This window comes from Haliaeetus leucocephalus, unplaced genomic scaffold (assembly GCF_000737465.1).
Source record: "Haliaeetus leucocephalus isolate CR32 unplaced genomic scaffold, Haliaeetus_leucocephalus-4.0 Scaffold195, whole genome shotgun sequence".
Taxonomy (NCBI): Eukaryota; Metazoa; Chordata; class Aves; order Accipitriformes; family Accipitridae; genus Haliaeetus; species Haliaeetus leucocephalus.
Window position 1 is genome coordinate 1,203,626 of NW_010972631.1, and position 23,122 is coordinate 1,226,747.

General features: G+C 41.3%; 2 protein-coding genes across 7 annotated transcripts in view; both read left to right on the forward strand.

The window, feature by feature from the left end:
* Nucleotides 1-6,287, forward strand: part of UBE2J1 (ubiquitin-conjugating enzyme E2, J1) — a 57,927-nt gene extending 51,640 nt beyond the window's left edge. For all 6 annotated transcript variants that reach the window (XM_010565690.1, XM_010565688.1, XM_010565694.1 and 3 more), the window contains one exon: nt 3,956-6,287. In XM_010565690.1, the coding sequence (XP_010563992.1) occupies nt 3,956-4,225 (270 nt within the window). In that variant the 3' untranslated portion in view covers nt 4,226-6,287. The remainder of the gene's footprint in view (nt 1-3,955) is intronic.
* A 791-nt stretch (nt 6,288-7,078) lies between these two features.
* Nucleotides 7,079-23,122, forward strand: part of GABRR2 (gamma-aminobutyric acid (GABA) A receptor, rho 2) — a 40,450-nt gene continuing 24,406 nt past the window's right edge. Inside the window, exons 1-2 of the mRNA XM_010565696.1 lie at nt 7,079-7,266; nt 17,007-17,113. Of these exons, the coding sequence (XP_010563998.1) occupies nt 7,079-7,266; nt 17,007-17,113 (295 nt within the window). The remainder of the gene's footprint in view (nt 7,267-17,006; nt 17,114-23,122) is intronic.

The window sequence follows — 23,122 nt, forward strand, 5'->3', positions numbered from 1 at the left end:
CAGTTTGTAGTAGCTGTTGATGTCTACTCAGGGCAAAGTAGTGGTACATTACTCCTGTTTGAGTGTTCATATTGCAAGCAAGGTACTGCTGAAAGTTGGCTTGATAAAAGTAATCGCCCTTAGCATTAAGAAAATGAGATTCTTCCACATCTGAGCAGAAGAGTGTTTTAGAATGAATATGTTGTAGACAGTCAGGTTGGACTCAGGTCCAGATTAAGTCACCTACTATGCCAGTGGTCACCTAAACATTGGTACAAAATTCTGATCACAGTCCGTGGTACTGGTTAGTGGAGGCTGGAGAGCACTGGAGCTCACTGAGAAGCAGAGGCTGGCAGGCTGCATTGCTCTGTCTGTCCCCCTGATCACACTGACTAAATCCACATGGACCGTCATGGGAGTCTGAACTCCTACCATGCCTGTAGCAACCTACATTTAGGGTATTGATGTGGAATGATGTCCCACTTTGGTGCTTATAGTCGTTGAATAAAATTGTGATTATTATTAAGTATCAACATGACAAGCTAAAAACTGTGGTTAGACTTTTTTTCTGATAACCTGGGAATACATTAAACCTCAGTACACCTGTTATTAAACAATATACTATAGTAGTGTCCTGCACTAATATACTGGCCAGATGAAGTGTTATAATGAGGAGTAATGAAATAAACAGTATAACTGAAGTCAACTAATCTTGAATTGATGAGGGGGATTTCTGTGAGGAAATGAGGCTATGTTCTGATACATGAGATTTATAGAAGCCCTTATTTTTAATCATATATTGTTAATACATTGTTAAAAAGTGTTTCCTTTTATCACTATTAAGTGGTGTCTTAAGTTTTGTAATACTACAGCAACAATTTTAAGTGTCTTGGCAATCAGGAGTACTTGGCCCAACTTTGATTCATTAAAAAATAGACATTTTTCTTATTAGCCTTTAAGCCATGCTGTGTCAAACTTCAGCTGTTCTTCAGTTGGAAGTTATATACACAAACCAAGTATTTCACCTATACTTAAACCTTCTTATTTCTGTATCTCTCTGACATCATGAGTATAACTGAAGGAGGCTTCAGTAACCCAGAGGATTTATATGGTTCTGAGTTCCTAGAGTTTGCTATATTTTTAAAACATCCCTTCTAAGATTATTTAATACTTCCAGTATTCTGATAAAAATTTTTTAAATAATGGCCTGGAGACATAAATGATGCAGTGAATGCTACCATTCTGCAGTAGACTGAACATAGTATAAATTTCCTTACTTGCATTTTGTAATATGATAGAACTTTTTGTTAATTCTAATATATGTACATTTTAGTGAACTAGTTTACTCATTGAACTCAGATGTCCTTGGAGCAAAGTTTTCTACTAGTTCTAACAATTTCAGAAGCTTCAGAACTAATATGACACATAAAGTGCATATTCAGTGACTGTAAAGATCAAATGCTAAAGGTGGCTACAACACAGCTCTTATTAAACATTTTTACTTTTAGTTTATTAAGCCCTCATCCCCAGCATTTCCAGTATGGTTTGGCAGAAAATGACTTAAAATTGAATGGACACTGTGTCTTGTGAGGTGTTGCGTTAGTCTAAAAATCTTGACATTTTTGCTTAAGGAGAATTTAAAAACTTGCCATAAATGAAGACAAGATGATTGTGATTTTTTGAATTTATAATAAAGCCCATCTGCCATTTGTGGGATTCTTAAAGATTTTTTTGTTTGAAGACTTAATTGTTATCTAGATGTATATATTATTTAAGATATAGTAGCATCTGGTGCCAAATTTGTATTGAGTAGTGATCACTCCTTTTTTATCTAACTTGCTTCTCCATGTCTGCTGATACTTGGTCATTGATTACGTTGGAAATCCCAAGGCAGTGTGTTAGCTTGGCTTTGGGTGAAGCAGTCAGTTTTCTGCTGTCCTGATGCATCTATATAATTTCCTCCAAAAAAATAATTTAAAGCCTTGCAATTGTCAGTGAGGTTTCTCTTGAATCACAGCTCTGTTCATGTCAGTGTATGGCACCTTGTCTCATTCAGAACAGGGCCTTTTTGTTTTATTTTTAAATAAAAAATTTGCTGTGTTGGGAAGAAACCCAGGTGTGTGAGAGCAAGTGCTAGTTACTTTTGTTAGTAAGTATGAAGGATCAGTAATATTTCTAGACTTCTTTTTTTAATTATTCCTTTTTTAAAAGCTACTTTAAGAAGAATAACCCTTTGCCTGCTGAATTTGCAGTTCTTGCTTCCTGAATTCAATTCTTTACCTCTCCCCTTCTGAAAGATGGGAGTGTAGGTGAATCTAGGAATTTCATTTTTCGAAAGCTCAGCTTCCCTGAGTCTTTATTTTCCTTGGCATGAGGAGCTTTCAAATGGGTTCAGTATGGAGCAGAATGAGTTTCCTCTGCAGTGTAGTGGAAATCATGGCAAGCTGCTCGTGGTGTTCTTGGCTGTCTCTGCTGATAAAATAAATCTTTTAAAAACATTTTTCTTTGAAGCTACCCAAGCCACTTGCTTGCTTAGGCAAGAAACCTGTGTAAACAGGCAAGTTGTCAAATGTGGCAAGTAATTACATCAGTCTTCCTTGCTGAAAATAAACAGTAGGAAATACTAATGATGAAGAGATAGGAAAGGAAGGTCTCTTCCCCGGGCTAGTCAAATCACTGATTAGGTGAAAATTTGGAGTTCTTCTCCCACATGCAGAATATGTGGCCAAAGAGTCAGAGGACCAAGGGCTACTGACTGCTTTGTGGATTATCAAATGGGATACACAGTTGAGGACATTCCCTTTCTGGCCATGTGGAAAGGATATCTTTTATGGATGTAGCAGCTGGCTGAAACAGTGCTTAGGGTTATGGATATTGTGTCCATTAAAAGGCCTTTGCTTAGAAGCAAATATAAAATGTCCAGAATTCTAGTTTTACCTGCTGTAATGATAATCAATCTTTTCAAAGAAGGGAGCAGGGAGAAAGGTAACTCTGGAAAATAGCTGCAGGTTGCTTTAAGTGGGGATACCTGATACCTGCAAACTGTTCTGAGAAGTGAAGAGAAGGCTTCAAAAAAAATAACTTTTTGTCAGAGCTACTGTTTTTTTTAAACACAAACATTTTGACAAGGTTCAGTTTTAATTTCCAACAACTGTGCTGAGTCACTATTTTTAATATTAAAATGTTGGATTTAGTATTGCAAGCAGGGTTAGGCCGGTGGAATATCAGAACTCACAGTTTCAATCTTACAGACTGAAAAATTATTTTCTTTAGAATAATACTCTCCTGAGCTGAACATCAGTTGCCAGTGTTTTTTTTTTTTACTACATATAATGGTAGACCAACGTTTGACCAGTAGAGGGCAATAGGTATGTGCATGCATAAATACAGTGCTCAATAATTCGTGCTGGAATCACTTAGGTGTTCTGTATCCAGGATTTTTGTTTTGTTTTTTCCAGTGGTGGTGGTGGTGATGAGAACAGACTTTTGGACCCAGCTGTCCACAGAAAGCAGTGCAGCATTGCTTAATTATAGTTCTCTGGACTTCTTCCTTTCTTGCCCTCCCGAACTTGTTTCCCCTTCAGTATAGGTGACATTACAAATCCTCAGAGACTTAACTATCTGGAGGATTATTAAAGATTTCTTGAACTGCAAAGAGTTATGCAAATCCTAGACAAAGATTTTCGAAATCTCTGGATTTGGAACCAATCTAGAATTCAAATACTGTTTGACAGACTTTCTTCAGACTTTCCTTGTCCTTAGAACTGCTAATTTGCAGCTTGAAATAGACTTCTTCTCAAGGTAGTGTATGGACAAAAATGATGGCTATAACAATCTCATAATTACCAGTGACATGTATTAACAGGCTTTCAAGTATTAACAATTATCCGAAGAGCCCATTTTAGTCCTAATGATTTTATTCCTTGCTAATCTTACGCACCATCTTGCCTCACAACTCTCCGTGTTTCCTTTTCAGTCTGAAACTCAGAACAGCAGCGCAGCGGCCAGTCAAGAGCACACTCCACCTGTGTCCACTAACACGTCTATGAGTCCTCGGCAGCGCCGTGCCCAGCAGCAGAGTCAGAGACGGGCTCCGTCTTCGACTGACTTTAATCGGGTACAGCAACAAAGAGTCAACATGAACCACACTGGATCAACCGTTCTGATTGTCCTTCTGACTTTTGCATTGGCAGCTCTTATATTTCGTAGAATATGCTTGGCTAACGAGTATATATTTGAGTTATAGGGTTGTTTATCGTAAGAGCAGTGACTTGAATGCTTCATTGAACATTCTGTATTGGGTATGACATAAGAACTGTTTACAAAGATTACTTTTTGTATTTACGCTTAAATTCTTATGAATGTTAATGTACCTACAGATACATTACTTGTAAGAAAAGCCAAGTTGGAAGTTTAACTACCAACAAGTGTTAATTGAGTGCCCACTAGATACTTGGAGAAACAGTGCAGTGAAATAGTAACATTAAGGCATGTAGGAGGGGAGTCAATTTGAGTAATTTATCAACTAGAAAAAAGACAATTTTTAAAAAGTGGTTGATTCACTTTTTTATGGAGTGTAAATGCATTCAATCACCCCATCTAAGTTAGTACAAGATTTGACATTGGAGAAGGAATTATAAAATGAAACACTACTATGTGTTTGTGTCCAGTGAACTCTTAATTTAGAGGGGATAAGGTTTTGTAACCACTTTTATTTACCATGATGCATTTCTAGAAGGGGAACATGTACAAATTATTTGTGATGCTGCTTTGTGTGTGTGAAAGGGGGAAAGGAGTAGGGGAGGAAAGCAGGGGCCAGAAAACTACTTGCATTATTTTGATTTTATTTTTTGGAAGAAAGATTGGATAATCTTTTGCAAGATTTGAATGTCCTCTTCTAATACTCGCAATTGTATATCTTGGTTTTTTAAATTGAAGATTATATAAAACATGTCTATTCTTGCAATAGTTATAAATATATAATATAATTATTTACCCAGAGCTATTGTCTTTTAATTATACCAGAAATATACATGTGTTGAACTGAATGTTTCATATGTGGTTTTATTTACTAAAGAAAATTTAAACCTTATTATACTTAAACTCTCATATATATGAACATGCTTAAGAGAAATATTTATTAAAACCCTGGCAGTAATAAACAGTTTCAAGCCAGCCTTCAGTTATATTTCAAGTATTACATGGCCTTTTGTTTTTGGTTTGTGGGGTTTTTTGTTTGTTTTTTTTTTTTTGTTTCAGTGTTTTGGTTTTTTTTTTAACAAAAAAATCAATATTGGACCCAGAGGCTTTTTGTATTATTAGTTTATTAAAAAAGTAACTCGTAATATTCATGAATGCTGTGAAATCACATATACAAGCAATAGACCTACAATTGTTAGGTTTTTGAGAGGTTTTGTCTGTCAGTGTTTAAGTATTGCGGTGAAGTAGAAGAAAGCAATCAGTGGGATAATTTTCCTCTTGTATTACTGTTCACATTTAAATGTATTCTAGCATGTTTATTTCAAAGACAATGAAATTTAGCTAATTTGTTTCGTTGCTGTCAAACACGATAGCACTGACTTAAGTGAGATTCTCATCCTGTTTCTCAGCAAGTATTTATCAAGCTACCTACAGCTTTCCTAAATTTTGTTAAATATATTATGTATTAGTGTTGTGAAACATTACAGTAGCTGTAACAACTTCTAAAATAAGGAAGGCCCATTGTGTGTTTAAGGGGGATGTGGAAATTAAAAAAAGCAAAACCTGAGTTCCTTTTTAGCACTTCTTGTGGATTGTTGATAATCTTGTTTGCAGGTACAATGGAACAAAGATCAAAAAATAGTTTTCTTAAGAAGTTCACACAAAAGTATGTAGTTTGTTCAGTCAGTTCAGCCGTTACTCACACATTCTGCTACAGAACAATTTGATGTCAATATATTAATTGATGTGGTTTTACCTAATTTGTATATTTATTTCATCAGAAATTAAAACCAAAAAAACCCCACACCAAAACCCCCAAAAACCTCTCCAGATCCTGTAGCCTAAAAAATAAAAGTACCTGTGTTTCCTAGTTGGTATGTTGCTTGAATACCTGTTCTATTTAAGCATTGCAAACCTGGGCTCACAGAAGAGAGTTCTGAAGGAGGTCTGACCCAAAAGACAGTTTTGCTGGGTTTTGACCCACCTGGTCCTCGAAGTTTGCTCTGAATGTGGTTTTCTTTTCCCAGAGCCTCAATGCTGTGCCAGGCAAACTTTTGCTCTCATACCTGTACCACACACTGGCTGTTAGTAAAGCAGCTAAGTCTTCTGCAAAGAGGCATTCTGTATTGCCCTTTGAATGGGTTATTAGAAAATAAGCTTTGAGTGGTTTCTGAAAACAGCCTCTTCCTTGTGATTAACGAAATAGCTGCTTTGTAGCTTTTCTTTTTTATTTCAGACTTTTAAAATAAAAGTTAAAATGCCTGATTGTGCAAATACCTATTTGAAAAAATAAATATTGATGGTGACTTGATTTACGTAAAGAGTCTATGGCATGTATAGATACTGTGGGGGTTACTGTGTTTTAGTTTTCCTTTAAAAGTTAACAGTAAATAAAATCATTTTCAGAGGAAATAGCTCATCTTTTATCTTCAACAGCATAAAGAGCCAGACTAAACTGGAAAATAAAATCTTAACTGCTACAGAACCGTCAAGATATGTACATTTTACAATGATACACATCTGAAACATGGCACAGGCTCTTTCCAGTTGAAAAAGATGCCACGCAAAGGAACAGGAAATCTGGAAAGCCTAATGAAGAGGAACAGCCTGGTTTTACACAGTCTGGCAGAAGGGTAGCACTGCCCTGAGATTAGGGGATTGAGCAAAAAGCTGGCATGCAGAATTGTGGGGTTTTATATAATGGCTTTAGTAAATATCCTTTAGGACCCAGTGGAAATGTTTGGTGAGGCAAACTTCATGAGTAATGGCCAATCATTAAGCAGTGATGAGGCAATAGCTTTGAGTGAGAAGCCCCTGAATGCCTGTCAAAAACATCACGTTGGGAAAGCAGTGTTTCTACCACCGATCGCCGACGAACACGCGAATTAGAGTTGATTCAATGCTTAAACACGGGGGGACTTGTACTACAGGAGGTTACTGGAGTGCAGAGTGCCCGACTCCTATTTCCAGCAAGATGCCTTATTTTGCAAAACTCCTTTTATTAATCTTTTGCTTAGTTCTTCTTGTGGAAAGCAGAAAACACAGGAGGAGGAGGTGGACAAGCCAGCTGGAGGTGCAGAGGGCAAGGTAAGGGTTATTAAAACACATACGTTTCTTTTCCTGGGGTGTTAGAAATCCATTACTACATAGACATAAAAATCTGCCCTGCCACTGTCTTTGTGCATTTTGTATGTGCAAAAAGCTTTATAGATGATGTTTTTATAATAGTCTCGGATAGTATAATCGGTTTTAACTGTAAATGGGCACATTTGATGTTAATGTTAACTAACTCTTAACGAGGCAGGTTTTGCAGAGAAGTTGACCACTTCAGCATGGATTGTGGTAAAAATACTCTCAGCCCTATATGTGAATTACTGAGAGAATTCAGGGCAGTTGCAATTAATAGAGATGTTAAAACCTATGTATTGTTTCAGCCTGTTTCAAGAGCAGGTTATTTACCCTGCTTGCTGGTATGTCTGTGCTACTTATGGTGACTTGAAATTGCATGTTACGCTTTAATAATTTGATGTGGGGATGTTGGTTAGCATGCGTTATACTAATTAATAACAAATAAATCCCTGGAAGTTACCCAGGGACTGTAAAATTAAAAATATGTTTTGAAGAAATACATGGAAACTTTAAATATATATATATATTTTAAAGTCAAGCAAAAGCACAAGGAAGAGTTAAAGGTCTTAGCAAAGTTTATTAGATTTACTGTTGCTGAGATTTGACTCGAGGTTTACATTAGAAAAGATAATCTTCCAAACCTGTCAGACAGTCCAAAGTATGTTATCCTTTTTTGTAGTTATGTCATCCAGTAGCAATTATATCTTAGAAGACTGTTCATTGTTTGAAGGGCTCAAAAAAAAAAAATTGGGTTAATCCATCTTATTAAATGGCTTCACTATGGCTGTAAACCTTCATCTTTTCATTTGTTTTGTTGGGTTTTTTGGTTTTAACACTCAACGCTTTTATAGGGAGTGTTGTTACTTGAATGTTTTACAAAGAAGTTGTGATATAATTGAAAGCAAAGAATACCTAATATGCTCTCAGATTTATACTACTTATTGAAAAAATACAGTAGCATATGCTTTTAGTGACGTAAATGTTATAAAGCTGAAACAGCTAGGGCCTGATCCTGAAATCCTAAAGCCAACTGAAGTTTCACCACTGATTTCCACAGAATCTCCATTATTGAATGAGATCTTTCATTTAACTCTGAAAATTTTTCCAAGTCTATGTTCTGGGAAATGCAGGAGATTCAACAGTAGCATTTTCTTGCAAATCATTCACATGTAGTAGAGATCATCAACTCTGAAGTAAAAAAATAGTATAAATCCTTCTTTTAAACATGACTTTGCCCAAAAGTAGTGCCATTCTCTGGGTTAAAAGTTGTTTGAATATTTTGTACTTCATTTAAACATTGCAGAATATTTAAATTTACATTTAAGTTTACAATTTCTCCAGTGCTGTTATTTTTGTGAAGCTGTGATAGAGTGGAAGTCAAAGTACTGCTAAAATTATTTAGATAAATGAATTTACTGTAAAGAATAACTGATACCATTTGGTTTCTTGTGGAATAATGATTTTCATGAACAGTTTTCCAGCCAGGTAGAACCTAAGGAACTATATGCCTTATATATATACACACACACATTTCCTATGCAAGGTACTTATTTGGAAGTATATAAAATGGAGTTCTAGAGACTATCAAATGTGAATGGCATTTTAAATACAGAGAATTCTGCAATACTGAAAAAAAAAAAGAGTGTATGAGCGGTGACATTGATATTTTAAATTTCCAGTTATGCAGAAAAAATATAGTTGTTTCTAAACCAGCAATGAATAGTAGACTCTCCTAGTAAAAGGAAATTAAAGCCAGTCCCTCTGCTGGTTTTCTAATAATGTAAGAGAAATGAAAACAGTGTCCTTTTTAATAATTTCATCACATTTTCTGCTTAGTGTTTCTCTTGCTAACTTTCAATAAGAAATACAGTAAATTTTGCAGTAAACATATTAGCCAAGAAAATTTATTCCTATGTTTGGGAATCTACATTTGCTAAGTCTGATATTTCGTGTCCTTCAAGGTGATATATCCATCTGATCTAAAGATCTTTATACTGAGTTCAAGAAGTAGTTCATTACTTGAATGTTGTATAAAGGTTCTTACCCACAGAGCTCTGCGGGCTTGGGGTAGCCGGTCCTGCAGGCGCTGAGACAGCTCTCTGCTAAGTGTACACGGAGAGGTTGAGCCTGTGCCTTCATGGGAAAGGAAAACGGTAAAGCCAGGTTAGGGCTGTGGCCAAATTAAGAAATTCCAGGTTAAGGGTTGCCTGTCCATCCTTCATTACTCCCCTCATTTTACGTTAATATTGAACTGTAATGCATTGGTTTTAATATGGAAATGGTACCTCAGCATGCTGAATGGATAACACTTGCTTAATTAAAAACTGCGTCATGTTTCATATTCTTATTCCTGCACTCCCCACCTCACTGATAATGCAACTCTTCTACAAAACAGAGGTATGACTCCAAGAAGCAACTGCCTCTGTGCAGCATTGCCGTGACCATTGCCTGGAGCAGCTTCATGTTATGCTCTGGAGAGCCTGGGCTTTGCGCAGGAAATTGATGTGTGCTCATTGAGCAGCAGCTCCCGGCTTTGTACTTCGATGGTAGGTTTTTTACATTTTCCAGGGATGCAGTCCCTGTCTCTTATCTTAAAAATCTGGGTGAAGGGATTCAGTGACACCTGTTTGTGTGAAGTTGAGAGCCTTTTTGCTGATGTACAAGCTGGCAAATGGTGCACAAAACCAAGGGCTCATAACTAACAGGAGATTTGTTGGTAAAAAAAACTTTGCATTTATTTCTGTTTTAGAGAAATCAAGTGATACATGGACTGCAGAGTAGAACCTGTCAGAGTCACCTGGGTGACTGCTGGGCAGGGGATGTTGGCCCCAGCGTTACCTACACACCAGGGAATAAATTTCCAGAGAGGAGGTAAAGAAAGACTTTGGTGCTGAAGGAGATGGTATAAGTATGGAAAGGTGCAGGCGTATGTGCAGGATGGGCCATGGTCTGTGCTGCCATGTTGCTAGCCGGGATTTTCCAGGGAGCTGGGTACTCCTGCCGGGCCATGTCAGACTTGCAATGTGTAGTACTGGCTGTACAGTGCACGTGTATGTGTGCTTGTAGCTTCTTCAGAGCATCAGCCTTACCGTAAGTGCCAAGGAAGTGCTGTTGGCATGTCCAGTGCTGGATTGGCAACAGTTCGGGGTGCTCTTCAGTAGCTCTGTGGTGGCTGTATCTCAGGAACTGCAAATGCTGGTAGTCCTAGACTACCCATCTGGACGGAACTTCCACACAGAAAAAGAGAAACTCTGAAAAATAGTGTTTTTGTTAAAATTTATTGCTTTATAAAAATTGCTGATAATGCTTCTGGTAATGTTTATTGCTCTGCATGTATTGTCCTAGATGAGAGGGCTCAGGAGACATTTGCCATCTCAGCTGTGCCTGTGAATGCTGTGTTTCCAATGGCCTCTGCACTGGACAGACAGACACAGTCTGGCTCCGAGTCTGCCGATTCCTCTCTCCTAGCAGTTGTGTAAAGCCTCATGCTTCAACCAGCAGAAACACTGCACTTTTGAAATAGAAGTTGCTTTGAGCTTCCGTTAGCTAAAGACTTCTTGCCAAGGTTTTTCAAGTGGTGTCCTGGTTTCAGATGGGATAGAGTTAATTGTCTTCCCAGTAGCTGGTACAGTGCTGTGTTTTTGAGTTTGGTATGAGAAGAATGTGGATAACACACTGATGTTTTCAGTTGTTGCTAAGTAGTGTTTAGTCTGAAGTCAAGGATTTTTCAGCTTCTGATGCCCAGCCAGTGAGAAAGCTGGGAGGGCACAAGAAGTTGGGAAAGGACGCAGCCAGGGCAGCTGGTCCAAACTGGCCAACAGGGTATTCCATACCATGTGATGTCATGCCCAGTATATAAACTGGGGGGAGTGGGGGCAGGGAGATCGCTGCTCGGGGACTAACTGGGCATCGATTGGCGGGTGGTGAGCAATTGCATTGTGCATCAGTTGTTTATTCCAATCCTTTTATTATTACTGTTGTAATTCTATTACTGTTACTATTACCATTATTAGTTTCTTCTTTTCTGTTCTATTAAATTGTTCTTAACCCACAACTTTTACTTTTTTTTTTTTTTTCCGATTTTCTCCCCCATCCCACTGGATGGGGGGGAGTGAGTGAGCGGCTGCATGGTGCTTAGTTGCTGGCTGGGGTTAAACCATGACAAGTTGTCAGTGATTTGGAGTATCTCTTAGAGATGTAATTTTCAGGATGTGCTACATGCCAGCCTTAGGTTGGGACCCCGAAGCAGAAGTAGACCCTCAGGGCATGGCGGCATGAAACTCAGCACACAACTGTTCTTCCAAACAGTGATCCACTGGGGCAAGCGGCCCGCTGATCCCTGCTGAAATGGCTGCTGCTGGCAGCTGTGCTCCCTCTATTGCCTTGCAGGGCTGCATTTTTTCCCCCAACTTTTGACCAGGTGCAGCAGGCAAGTCCACTGGCCTGTGATACCTCCAAGCCCCTACTGATCCCCTCTGATCTCCAGTGATTTCTCAGAAAGCGTGATTTGTAAGTGGCTCAGTGGTTAAATTGTTGATAACCATTTTTTACAGGTGTGTTGCTCACCTAGGGTTCAAGTGCAGGGCATTGCACAGCCTCTAGTCGAGCAAGATCTGATGCCTCCTGAGATTTATTCACCAACACCACAGCTTCGCAGCAGGACCAAATAGCAACATGAAACAAAATCAGGGAGAGAGATGTATGCACATGAATGGCAACAGCAGATCTGAGAAGGAAACCTCATGCCTTATCTTGGCAGCGTGCTTCAGCGGTGGTTCACGTTTGCAGTTACGACTTCTCAGCTGTTGGTAATGTTGCCCCCCCTGACTGGGCTGCAGCTGTGTAGTTGTCCCTGTAGACTGTGAGATCTTTAGAGCCTCAACACCGCTTCCTCACCAGCCTGTGTGCCGTCAGTGCGGTCTCTTAAACAGTCATGCCTCCTGCCTCTTCAGCAGAACAGTGGCTGCTGGCTCCCTTGGCTAGACCCGTTATCCCCCACGTCTCTTGCTTTTGGCTCTTTGCAGCGTTCACTGCCCAAACAGCCTATTTATGCTGGAAAGCTGAGCGTTATCACAGTGCTGTACCTCTGCGATTAAACACACTGGTTTCCTTTTGCTTCTGCTGGCACTGGTGTGACTTGCACTGATTTCACGGTGAGGACTGCCTGTAATTGTTTTTTGTTTTTGCAAACCAAAGATGACATCTTAAGTGGCAGAGGGTGTGGGGACAGCCAGGCAGGTTGGATAATTCTGCCCTGAAATAGTGAAAATAAAAGGTTGAGCTTTTTAGCCTTGCAAGGGAGTGTCTCTGCATAAAACATCTTTTGAGAATTTTACCCTGTGCTTGCATTACTGTTGTTGGCTTTGGGCTGGATGGGTATAGGAAGAGGCAAGGAGTACAGGGTTTGGGATACGCTTGGTAAAAAAAGGCTCCATTTATTGCTGTGAAGAACAAATGTATTCTGCATTCATCTTTAATAAGCTACAAACATGAACAACCATAGAACAGATTTATTTTTTTTCCTGGTTAAAAACCGTGCTTTATAAAACCAAGCAAAAATGGAAGGTCCCAAACAGTAGATGTTAAGGTGTGTTGCACATGTAACCATAAGATATTCCTAATGTGTACAATAACAGTGAATGTTTGCGTCCATAATCTTCCAGAGTCTGATTTAGCTTTTTTTCTAGAAATCTGGCAAGGAATGTCACTTTTCTTTCCTTCCTGCTCCAGGCATAAAACCACAGATGTGTCAATGTGGAGTGTGTTACATCCAGAGGTAGGGCAACAGAGTCCCTCTCCCCTGCGGCTCTGGAGACAAGAGGGACTGGTGTGGCCATCCATGTAAACCAGGATAGACCCGCCTTGGTGTGGAGCTACTGGGGCCTCTTGGGCAACTGGGACTTGTCAAGCCCTCGAATTGCTGGCCCTGACAGGTGGTGGAAGGAGACCTCCCCAAAATCAAGGACACTGAGGTTCCCAGCTTGTCAGAAAGTTCTCGACCGTATCTGATCCCATGTGATCCATGTACATTAATATTAAAGATACACATCTATGTGGGGGTACACTCATAGCATATTGGAGATAATAAATTTGGAATGCTCATCTAGGAGCAAGTTAATTGTTATGGCAGTCATAAACTGTTATTGTACTTTCTCTTTTTCATTTATCTTCCAGGGGATTTTTGCAACAGTTCTTGGTGCTAGGTTTACACAGTGTGCATCTCCTCCAGCTTGCTGTGGCTGCTACACAAAGTAAATGACACCTTCAACTAATGTGTTTTGTTGTTTTTTTTTTTTCCCAGAGAATATATTGAAGTACGGTAAGATTTTCACTGAAACTGTAGAAATATTTTCCAAATCCCAATAGGAAATGGGATAATAGGAGCCAATGCCCCATGACCGTGAGATACCATCTTGTGACCAAAGTCAATGCTGAATTCTCCTGAGGGAGATGCAGAAACCTGCTGGACCTTGGCTGCCGGCAGCTGCACTGTGCTCCCGCTGGAGATCATATTTCCTTTCAGGCTCACCGCTTAGCCATTGCCTTATGCCCTACAGCACAAGGACTGTTTCCAATTTTATAAGTTCTTTATCTTGCTCTGGGAAGGTCCGAATGTCTGCTTAGATACCTGCTGCTTTTTTGAGTCCTGCTGAGCTGTTATCTGGTTTCTCATGCTATCCAAACTTAATTTTCTTTATCTATTTGGCAATATAAAAAGGATCTATTTTATGCAACTGAGAATAATTCTGAATAAAAGTGACTGGAAAGGAAAATATAAAAAAAATTTAGGGCAATAATGGAGAGGCCTTTGCAGGAGCTCAATGAGATACCTGTCCCCTTCTCTCCTCTGTAAACAGGAACAATTCCTCACAAAAGACAGTTTTATCAAACTCATCCCACATGAGCTAAGTGTAAATAGCAATAAAATTACATATCAAAAACATGGCAAAAAAGAGAAAGGGAGATGGGTCGCTTTAAATGAATAGTGGTGAATTGCAGAGAATGCATAAAGCTGAAAGAAACCCTGACAAATCTGTAATCAGAAGTGCTAAAGACCCTAAGTACATCAGGGAGGATTTATGAGATACCAGTGACCAGATTGTCAGTAAAGGCGCCTGATGAGCAGGAGCGTTCAGTGCATCCTTCGGCTCTGCAAAGGCACTGGTGGCTGTATTCACCTTTGCTGCAAATAATGAGATACTTCCTATGCCAAGCAGTGGTGGGGGTGGCATGGGATACCTGCCGGAGAGGATCAGGAGGTACCAGCATAGCTGTTGTCACTTAGTGTTATAAAGAATGGGGGTTTTTTCAGGCAAACTTGGTCTTGCCTTTGGATTAAATTGACAAAAATAGTTGTTAGACATTTCAAAGGCTGCATAGACTGCCTGTCATTAAAAATAGCTCTATACAAATTTTTTTTGTAGATGGATTAAATTGATTAAAAATTAAATGACAGATCTCTCTCAATTCTGAGTCATCCATCATGTACCTGAAGGATTGGGCATGAACTGATGATTAAATTCTGGCTATTAAGTGCAAACCCTGTCTCAGGAAGTTCCTGAAAACCTCTGTTTTCTTCCTAAGGCAGTGTCGGTGGCCCCAGCCAGCCCTCTGAAGCCTCTGCAGCCACAGGCTTATTCTTAGGAACTCTCGCGTATGCTATTTGCTGTTTGATGACTTTTAAGTGAAGTGGTCCGAGCTTGGCATTTCAGTGAGGCTGTGCCATCAATTTACAAGATGGCATTGTAATACAGTCAGGGTTTTCCATACTATTTCCTCACACAGCATGCAATCCAAAGTTTATTGGACTTTTAATTTGATTTTTTTTCCCTATTCTTTGAGTAGAGAGGTTTGATTGAACATTCACTGGCACTTAGGCCTTGCCCTGATGGTTAAAGTCAAGCAGACACAGGAAGATCATTCTTCTCCACTTCCAGCTTTTCAGGCACAGAGGCAATACTGTGGTTTGTGACATGAAGCGCTTTGTCAGCAACCCTAACTTCTGCAAAGAAACGCAACCTTCCCCTGCAGCAAGCAATAAAAAGCTAAACCTTTGCCTCCAACCATTCCCATTAATGGCTGTGCTTGGGTTTATCCCTTTGCTTTTAAGAAAACATTAATGCAAGCCGTGTTGGGAGTGCACTTGCTCCAGCTGGCTCTTCTTTTACAGCTAGCAGGGAGAGAGATGCTCCGACATCCCAATTTAAACAGGAGCCCAAAGTGAGGTGAGGGGGATCCAAATTTTCCTATGTAGCATGTGCCCTGGAGCAGAAAGGCTTATATTCCTTCAAAACATCCATTTAATACAGTTTTTTTTTAATTCTGTTGCTTCTTTTTCACCTCCTTATTAAAGTAAACAGGTTAGCAGCAGCTATCAACACCCCTTAGGTTTTATAATTTCTTTTCTGAATTGAATGCTCTGATGGGAAACTTTTCTTCTGATTTGTGATTTATGTTCCCTTTGCTCATACTCATCACGATTTGTGTTTTAATGACCCTAAAGCACATCCATGGCCCTTCCACAGCTGCACTTCTGCATGTGGTGATGGTTTTCTAAGCTCTGAATTTTTGACCAAGATTTTAAGCCTAATTTACCCTCATTTTTTTTATCTATTAGAGTAATCCCTTTATTTTTCCTCCAAGATTTTTGTTCTTTACCAGCCAGTAATATTTCTCCCACACAGGCAAATCTGAACCCTTTTGTATAGCGTTCTATTTAGTATTATTCTTTTTAGTAAGTTGCTGACAAACAGCTAATTGCAGCAGTATTTACAACTTTATCAGATCTTATGCCCAGAGCAAAGGGGTTGAGGAATCTTAATGCTCCAAGTCCTCTCTTCCTGCACCGCTGGGGAACGCCAGGGATGCTGATCTGGATTTTCTTCCACAAGTCCACGCAGTATCTCTCTGTCTGCTGTTTAGTTACCCACTTATGCCATTTTAGTGACTTTCTTACACTTTTCTCAGGGGGTTGTTGTCATCCTTGTTCTACTGTTATATGTTCTCTCAGATAAAAAATTAGGACTTTTCCCCGCTTAATATTCAGAAAAGTGAAGGATGGCAGATCTTGCTGACTTCTTTAGATAAAACCCCTCTTTTTCCTGCTGCTGTGGAGGGAAATGGGTGATTGTGTCACTGTTAATAGTCAAAAGGCAAAGCGAGCCCTCTGTCCACACAAACTGCTGGTACTCAGCCGATGTTTGTGGGGCAGACAGTCCCAGAATAGCATATGACATTGTGTGACCGCCACTGAAAAAAGTTTTTCTCACAATAATGTCGCCTTGGTACCCAGCCAAGCCCCGGCTGGGTAACGTGTGGGGCAGAGTCAGCCGCTCCTACTGTTGCTTGCTCTGTCACATTTGCTGCATCCCGGCTCCTCCGTGAGATGCTGCACTCTCGGCCTCGTGCCTCCCCGGGAGCCGTGGTGTCCAGGGCGGAGAGAGCACCATGTCCGCTCGGAGCCAGCTGGGACGGCAGGGCTGTCCGCAGGGAAGGGCTGGGGGGCCTGCCTGGGTTAAAGCTGCCAAGAAGCAGCATTGGGGCCACCGCGCCGGCAACAACCCCGCTGCCCTCCCTGGGCTGCGCCCGCAAAGCCGCTGCTCCTGCGGAGATGAAACCGCGCGGGCAGGAGTCGGCCGCAGAGCACCGCTCAGGCCCCAGAGACCCCGTCAGACCGATGCTGTTGCTGTCTTTTGCAGTCATATCTATAAGAAGAATCATGACGTGACCAAAACCTGGAAAGGAAAGACGGAGCAGCTTCTCAGAGTGGACGACCATGACTTCACCATGCGGCCGGCTTTTGGAGGTGAGAATAAAATGGTTCACTTGATTTCATGCTCATCTAATTATCTCATTAATCCTCTAATTAAAAAAATGGAAAAAAACTCTGGCCAGATGCACTGGTGTGAAGGGAAAGGACTTGGGCAGTCTTAGGAGATATTCGAGGCAATTCGGAGAGGCCTCATCCTCACCTCATAGTCCTCTGTACAGCTCCTACACTCCTTGCTGTTGCTGAAGTTGGCTCTTTTTTTGGCCAGTGTTCCCCAGAGCTCACGATGGACCCTTCTAGCAAGTGTTTCACTCTGTTGAGAAGTCGAACAAGCTGCAGGTTTTAACGTTTGTTTGTAGTTGTGAAGTTGCAATGAGCTTTTCAGCTGATGTGATCAAATTGCAAAATAAAGAACTCGTTAGGTGGATCACATCCCATCCTTGCTAGGAGAAAATGGAGTATTTTTGTCCAGGTAAAATCTTGTCTCAAACTCTCTAAAGCAACCAAAAGAGCAGGAGGGGAGGCCTCCGTCACCTTCACTTCTGTCGTACCCAGTTACAGGGATGTCCTCACCTGACCTTTCTAGAGTCACTACTGCAGAGGTAAGAGAGGACCTGAATAAAAAATGTGCTGGAATACCGGTAGGGAAATCCATCTTCCGATTAGATCAATAACCAGGCCTCCCCAGACCAAAGGACAGAGTTTTCTGCAATTTTCGCTGAATGACTAATATTGCATCCTTTGTCAATCGGCCTTCTAGGATGAAGTGCAACATCTCCCTGTCCAGAGGGTCACATGAGTATTTTGCGTTTTGCACCTAGTCCATAGAACAGAACTTCTCTGACCTGCCTGTTCCTGGTGTGGCTGGAAAGATGTTTCCCATCCCACAGTGCAGACGTGCTGATCTGACAGCACGGTGCTGTCCCCATGCTCACAATTTATATATCTCCAGAGCCCAAAATGTGTCATCACCAGCGGTTTGCCCCCAAACCCACTGTAATTTACTAACAGGTTGCAGTCCAGCCGGCCCATTGGGGGTAACTCTTTTGATAGTCAGTGGTAAACTTGATCTGCTGTTTCTAGGGTTGAAGAGTTTGCCTTAAATTGTCCTTTGGGTGGAACATAGGCAAATCTCCCTAGGGCTGGCGTGAGCACATCTGACAATCCCAGACGTGCAGCTGAGGCTCCGGGCTGAGGTCTGGGAGCTGGCTCTGGAGGCACTGGGCATGCCCACTCCTTTTTGAATCGTCTGTAAAAGCGATGCTGAACGAGCTGCCCCTGGGCCTCTCACCGGCTGCAGGTGGGTATTTCCTTGACAGTGATAGTGCTGCTTCACCCTCTGGTTAGGGAAAGGGAGATTATGGCTTATTGCTGGTATTTCCTCTCCTGCTGGGTTGCTGCTTTAGGAAGGTGAGCCTTTCAGCAAGGTGGATTTGGGAAGGAACCTGACCTCTGAAAGATGAAAAAACCAGGGAGCCGTGAGATTGCTTTCAGGGACCGACCTAAATCTTCTTAGCTCCAGGAGGAGATGGTTACCATCAGGATTGTCCAGCCAGCCACCTTGTTGGCTCAGTCTCCCATTTGTTTGTTTATTGGTCTTGGCTTTCTTTACCTGAATTTTTAGCCTTCTTTTTTCTATTCTTCTGTTCTGCCTGCAAAGCCTGGATCTGTGAGGTGTTGGCTGGATGTCCACCACCTTCAGTCTGGCTTTGTTTTGTTGGCATGCTGCTCTGTCATGGATATTGGTGATCCCACATGGCTTGCCCAGCGCAGCAGTGCTTTATCACAGATTAACAGAATGGTTTGGGTTGGAAGGGACCTTTGAAGATCATCTAGTCAACCCCCCTGCCATGGGCAGGGACATCTTTCACTAGAACAGATTGCTCAAAGCTTCATCCAAACTGACCTTGAACACTTCCAATGATGGGATCAACACTTCATTGATTTCGATCAACGCTTCATTGATTTGTGTCACTAGATTGTATGTTGTCTTCTGAAGGGGGATAGGAGGCTGCATGGTTTCACACACATGAAGATGGATTGCTAATCTGGTACACTTCACCTTTCCTAACAGAAGACTAGATGCTGAGAAGTAGATACCATGCTCTGTTGAGTGAGTTCACGAAAGTCTACATAACACCCCTAAATACCAGGTATGCCCTCTCCTGCTATAAGCTCAGAGGGTCCCCCCCTACTTCCCATCCTGTAGATCCTCTGTCCTTCTCCTTTTCCCTCCCCAAGGCCTTAAAAGAGAGCATTGTGGAAAGCTCCTGTGGCCGGTAACTTTTTCTCGGCTTTATTCTTCTCCCACATTCAGATAGGAACCACTACCATATAATAATCTGGCTGCAAGTACATTTTCCTCTGACCATTTTCACTCCTTACTGCAAGGCTGGTGCCTGAGCTGGAATTATTCCTGTTCACTCAGAGAAGAGAAGATAGTGTTTCTGGTGCTGAAGGTCATTCCTGCTTGCCCCTGATCATGTTGGGAGGTGAGCGTGCTTGTTCTAGTGGCTGTCCTGGAGCAAACGAGAGGGGAGAAGCAAAGTGCAGAGGCAGGCTTAGATCTGAAGGCGCACAGGACCCCAGGCTGGTAGCCCTGGGACAGGTACTGCCCGCATTGTATGCAGCTGCAGGCACCGAGTGGACAGGATTATGCACAGCTTGTAAATTATGGCAGTGGGAAGGAGGAGAATCCCAAATGATTGCCTTTTGCCAGCTCATGAGACAGCAGTCGCTACTAAATTAGTCTCACTGAGGGTGGCCATCCAAGCTGTATTTTGTCATGTTAAAATGCGAGGGAATAGAGCAAGCAGAGAAAAATAGCTGGCTCAGAGAGAGAGTGCAGCTATGGGATCCTTATTTGCCTTGGTGACTCTAGGTTGAACAGAGTTGGTTTTAACAGTAAATGGTTTTCCCAGCCAGTGAAGTCAGTGACAAACCCTGCTCATCCCAAAAGGAAGGGATCTTCCCTTCGGCAGGCAAAAATTAGTGTCAGTGTCAGAGAGGGAATTTTCTAGTCTTCTAGGCAGCAGAGAAAAGCCTCAAAGCAAATGCTCCCTTAGAAACCCAAGCTGTTAAATTTTAGGGTGCTGTGTTAGGTTTTCAGATTTTTTTAAAATTTTTTTTTTTTAAGCCAACTTCAGTTTTTGAAGCTTGGCTGATGACTTCTGAATGCCTGATGTGGACAGACTGGAAGCACTGGTGTCTCCTCGGTGCAGCTATTACCACTCTGGCCAAAAGACCGGCTGGTTCCTGGCTCTGATGGGGTGGAATGACAGGGCTTCTCTGGGAGGAGATTTGGCTCCTTCCCTTGACTTGGTTGGAGATAGCTGGGGAGCCACTGTGATTTTGTTTTTTTTTTTCCTAGCTGGATGTATGTCAGGGCATGATGCCTATGCTTTTTGGGGAACCTGAGGGGTTTTGTTCTGTTGTGCTGATGGTTTAGGTTTTGATGTCCAATGTCACCACTGCACTGTATTTCTGTAAACAGACCAAATTTTTACTGTTTTTTATCAGTTTCACAGAGTCTGTGAGGAACAACTTTGTGCACAGTTCACACCAAATAAACACACATATTCACATGATTACTCTTCCAGTGCTAATGTAACTGCATTTTAATCTCCCTCTTGTCTTGTTTTCCCATGCTATATCCCATCATGGCATTAGAATATTCCTAGAGCCTAAAAACTTGGAGTAACATCTATAAAATTAAGAAATATCCTAACAGCTCTCAGTGAGAAGGTGACTTTATTTATAAAGGAAAAATATGGTGTTTCTTTAATTTTCGTTTCATTAATTTTTGCTCAAAACCTCCTTATCTTGCAGAGCTACCTGGGACAAAGGTGAGATACTAGCAAAGTTGTGCTGAAGTTGCATGTGACAAGGAACAAACATGGCAACAGCTTTGTTGAGGCTCCAGCCTTGGAAAGCATGACTCTCACACACAGAGATAGCTCAGGTGGTACAGGTTCTTGCACAGCTGCAGAGTGATGCAGTGTATTTTTAGGGACAGATGATAAGCCTGACGGAAAAAAAATGTAAGGGAAAGAAAACAAAAGTCTGGTAAGAGGCGATCCTTTTATTTTCTCCTGTAATGTTATTCGTCAGGCAGCCATAGTGATTTGCTATGCACTGTGAATCCTTCCAGTTTTTTGCAGTGGCAATCCCAATCAAACTGATGTGGTCTGACCTATGTAGGATAAAAAGGCTTTTGTACTGCAGAAGCAGAGCAGAGGAGCCTGTGGGATGTGTGTGACCGTACCTGGTCGCTGCCCTAAGACCGTCTCTGCTGTCTAAGAGCAGCTCAGGCACCACGGTCTAAAGGAGACCCTAGCCCCATGGCATTGCATTGGGCCTGTGATGTTATGGTGCAGGTGGGAAAGGCAACTCGACTCTGGAAAACATAAATAATATCAGAAGGAAATTGTGAGTGACATTAGACTACAAAGAAGCCCAGTACTGTAAATATGATGGTTCCCAAGCTTGGTGAAATAACGGGCAGCTGTTAACCTTCAACATTTTTGGTGGACCAGTCTACAACTTCACCATTGAACTTTAAGCTTAAAAAGGGGTCTGCACCTGCTTTATGGTGACCATGGTGACTCTTGCTGGTCTGCAGAGGACAGTCAGCAAGCTGTCAGCACAACACAGCCGTGACCACTGGACACAGCAGGCTGGGGTTATGCAACGTGAAATGGAAGAAAAACATTAGAGAAAGGCGAAGGGTTTTTCAAGAAAAAGTATCTCTGTAAAGAGCAAGTGAGCAAGCAAGTGTTGTGTAAGTTTATTAACAGCCCGATAAACATGATTGTCTTGCCTGCTCTCAGCCCATTAGAGACAAGCTATTGGGTATGGTGGTAATGACAAAGATTTTTGCTTTGCTGATGCTCAAAGTAACCTCCATAAGCTAAAATAGACTGCATTTGTTATGACCGTTAGGGAGTTATCTCCATGTCAGTGACCTTGTTCTAGCTAGCAGATGTTCAGGTATTATTTACAAATATTAATATTTAAGGATTATGTAAATGTTTGGTTTGCTGCCTTCCTTAAACATCCATTTTAAGCATTTCATCTATGACATCTCGTATTTTACAGGGAGCCTGTGAATAAGCAGCTTTAGTTGATACTTAAAATAGCTGTATCTTCTTTGCTGAGGAACAGCCTAATGCTGTACTTTTATTATATTTCTTCATAGCCTAATAGCCTAATGTCAGCTGGTCCTTGCTGCCCTTTCTTGGCAGTATTTTTGTCAGGATGGATGAATGGCGGGGTGAATGAAGCATCAGTAGTTCACTTAGGGTTTGTATCAAGGGCTGGAATAAAACTTGCTTCTCCCTCAATGAGATGTGGAGAAATGAAGGTCTCTGCAGTCATGTGGCAGCGGATGAGCGTATCCTGGTTGTGACTGCCTGGAAGCTGAGCTGCCCACACCTAGGAAGTCTCAGACATATATACATACATTAAAAAAAAAAGAAAATAAATATATACACACACACACATACATGCAGAAACACTGAAGACTGTTTTGCAGCTTGCAGACATGGGATCCTGTATGGACATTTGTGAGCCTCTCTGGGTGTGTGCAATGTATCTGGCAGCAAAGAAGTCTCAAACCTGCTTGTTTCTCATGTAGATATTTTTATCTCAGGGCCTATGTCTGCCTCACTCCTTCAAAGATAGATGAGGCGACAGAGAGACAGTCTCAGAGAAAAACAATGTGCCTTTGAAATCACTGCCAAAGAGAAAAATTAAAGAGATATTGCAAAGTTTTAGTCTCTCAGAGCTGGAGTGGAAAACTGATTCCAGACATTTTCATGGTAGCATGCTATTCCCTATCTTCCAAAGCCTGCTGCACTGTTAACAAATAAAAACCATGTTTGTGTGCAGTACCTGTTTCTGACTGGGAACTGGCTGGTCCTTTGCAGCTTTCATGCTGCTCTTCAGTGGGTGGTTTTAGGTACTGAGACACCCTAGGACGTGACAGGTTTTAATGCTGGGCACCTTCTCAAGTCATTCCTGAACAGCACTTGTGGAAACCTCCTG